Source organism: Chanos chanos, chromosome 4 (assembly GCF_902362185.1).
Source record: "Chanos chanos chromosome 4, fChaCha1.1, whole genome shotgun sequence".
Taxonomy (NCBI): Eukaryota; Metazoa; Chordata; class Actinopteri; order Gonorynchiformes; family Chanidae; genus Chanos; species Chanos chanos.
The window spans coordinates 49,479,287-49,482,071 of NC_044498.1; the positions used below are offsets into that span (position 1 = coordinate 49,479,287).

General features: G+C 41.1%; 1 protein-coding gene across 1 annotated transcript; it reads left to right on the forward strand.

Moving 5' to 3' along the window:
* Positions 1-794: 794 nt before the first annotated feature.
* Positions 795-2,785, forward strand: znf488 (zinc finger protein 488). The gene is made up of 3 exons (XM_030772413.1): positions 795-1,010; positions 1,241-1,472; positions 1,671-2,785. Exons 1-3 carry the CDS (start codon positions 795-797, stop codon positions 2,783-2,785), a joined length of 1,563 nt encoding a protein of 520 aa, XP_030628273.1.

Below are 2,785 nucleotides of genomic sequence, written 5' to 3' on the forward strand. Positions count from 1 at the left end.
CAGTTAGCTTGGATTGTGCACCTGCCGCAGAGCATCTACGCTGAAATCGGCTATCGGCAGCAGGTGAGTGCGGGAAAAATGTAAAAAATAAAATAAAATAATATATATATATATATATATTCGTATTTGGAAGATGAATGATTTTAAATGTTTTGTTGTAGCGCCTCGATAAGAAATATTCATATAATCATATTATTTTATATTTTTGCGAAGCAATATTCTCTAAACTTCCCCGATTTTCTTAAACACTGCATTCGGACTGAGGATGTTCAAAATATCCTTGAACGATATAATCAAACTAACAGCATGTATGTTATAATATTTGGCGGTCGCATTTAAATGCGCTATCTGTTTTTGCTCGTCTGTCACTCCAGCACGCAAAACGTGGCAGGAACAGTCTATGTGCCAGATGGGAGGACAATAGAACAGATCAAACCGTAAAAAAAATAAACAAAAGACGTCTGTTAGAGCGTGTTAAAATAGACAGGCTACGTGTCCATGCATTTTAAAAGTGCAAAGTCTTCGTTTTAATCTGTGCAATTCAACCTTCAAAAATGATAAACAAACGCATGTGCATCTGTTTTTTCCAGATTAAAACTCGGTACATTAAATAAATTCCTAATCAATCTACAGATTTTTTTAAATTAGAAAATATCGTGTTTTTCGTGAATGCTATTGATATAAGTTGTGCTGTTATTAGAGCTGAATTTATTTAAGCAATTCACATTAAGATGCCATATTTGTCAAAGTACTTTATAACATCATGAATAATACTGATTTTTCAGGAATTAACCATGGAACATAGTTTTTTGCCAAGGACCCTTTGGACAAACGACAGCAAATTTCTACATCATCATGTTCCAGACCTCTTCACGAGCGTCCAGGTTACGCGAGAAATACCTGCAGGAGCGTCGTTTGGACCTTGCGTTCTCCACAACACATTTTACGACACAATCGCCTTCATTGCATTGAAATCATGCGACAAAAGGAATAAGTCATATGTTTTTCGGGTAAGACGTAGTAGAACTAGCCTAATTACTAACATGAGTCACGAGGATGTCATAAAACAATAAATGCATTCACTTTGCTTGTGTATACATTAACATTTTTGCTTTGTGCAGTTTATTATTTGAAATGCCTGGACATTCTGTGTAACTCTGCGTTAGTATTCAGCCAAGGATCCATAAACATAAGAGACTAATGCATTCAATCAATCTGTTATCACTCCTGATGCCAACAGGTAGACCCAGAGGCAATGAGGAGTTCCCCCCTAACTGTGCACTGGTTGCGGTTGGTGCAAGCGGCAAACAATTCCGAGGAACAAAATACAGAAGCTTATCTAAAAGGTGGCCAACTGTATTTTCGGACTATTCGGGACATAAAGCAAGGGGAGGAACTGCTCGTTTGGTATGACGAGGAGCTGTCACATCTTTTGGGTTTCAGCGACATAAAATCACGGGCCCTTCCAGAAGGTAAGGACAAAGTGTGTGTGTGTGTGTGTGTGTGTTTGTGTGTGTGTATACACACACACACACACACACACACACACACACACACACACACATATATATATATATATATATATATATATATATATACATACATATTCCGTTCTTATTTTTTGAAAATATATTTAATAATATGTGTTTACATCTCTCTGTACTATACAGGCTTCAAATGCATGAAATGCGACCAGGCCTTCAAGAATGAAAACCCTTTTCTTGCTCATTGCCGTTTTCTGTGCGTTCAAGTGAGAACCGATATAACTCGGGCTGGCAGTGAGCAAGGACAAGCTGAGGTAAAGAGGCAGCACGGAGTCACCGATTTCCACAATATAGCGAGAGATCTGGAACATAAAAAACCCAGTCCCTGTGAGGACACTGCTCTTTCACGAAAAAGGAAGCCAGAGGAACCCCTTTGTCCACGGAGTCGAAAAACCGTTCTCCTGGAGAAAACTAATATCACAAATTACAGTAATATCACAAACATAAACACGGATCATCCCTCTGGCCTCGAGACGACCACAGACAATTTGCTCAAATCCGATTCAGTGGGAGGTAAGGGCAGTGCGTTTACTGAAGTGAGAAAGTCAACTGAGCAGCTCAAACAAGACCAACCGTCATCCGCTGGGGATAAAACGGCGCCGCGCCATTCTATGCTTGATGGTCAGAACGGGCATTTGCACGGCGAGGCTGATGTGGCTCTTCATTCCGATTCTAGCGCGTTCTCTTTTGTTTTACCGAAGAGGGCGCACGAGGAGCAGAAAAGCGCGTTTTGCAAACCAAGTAAACGCACAACCAGGGACCCACCGACACTTTCAACAACCGCTCTGTGCAATCCACTGGAGCTGCGGGAGGATACATCATTCAACTCAAAGACTAATCTGGGATATAGAAATGTATTGGCTAATAATTTATTACACGGTGACTTGTCAAACACTCAGGTTATGCCGACACCTCTCACGACTGGAAGTTCATTCACGTATACTTCTGAGCACTGGACAAGGAGAATTGGGGGACAGTTGCAGTCCACCTCCGCTTTGACTCTCCTTCCACCTACGTTCACTCCCCTGGGAGTTTCTGTGCAGAACTGGTGCGCTAAATGCAATCTATCGTTTCGGATGACTTCGGACTTGGTGTTTCACATGCGTTCACACCATAAGAAAGAATTCGGCGCTGAATCACAGGTGCGAAGGAAAAGAGAGGAGAAACTAACTTGTCCAATTTGTCATGAGTACTTTCGCGAGCGTCATCATCTGTCCCGTCATATGACTTCTCATAATTAA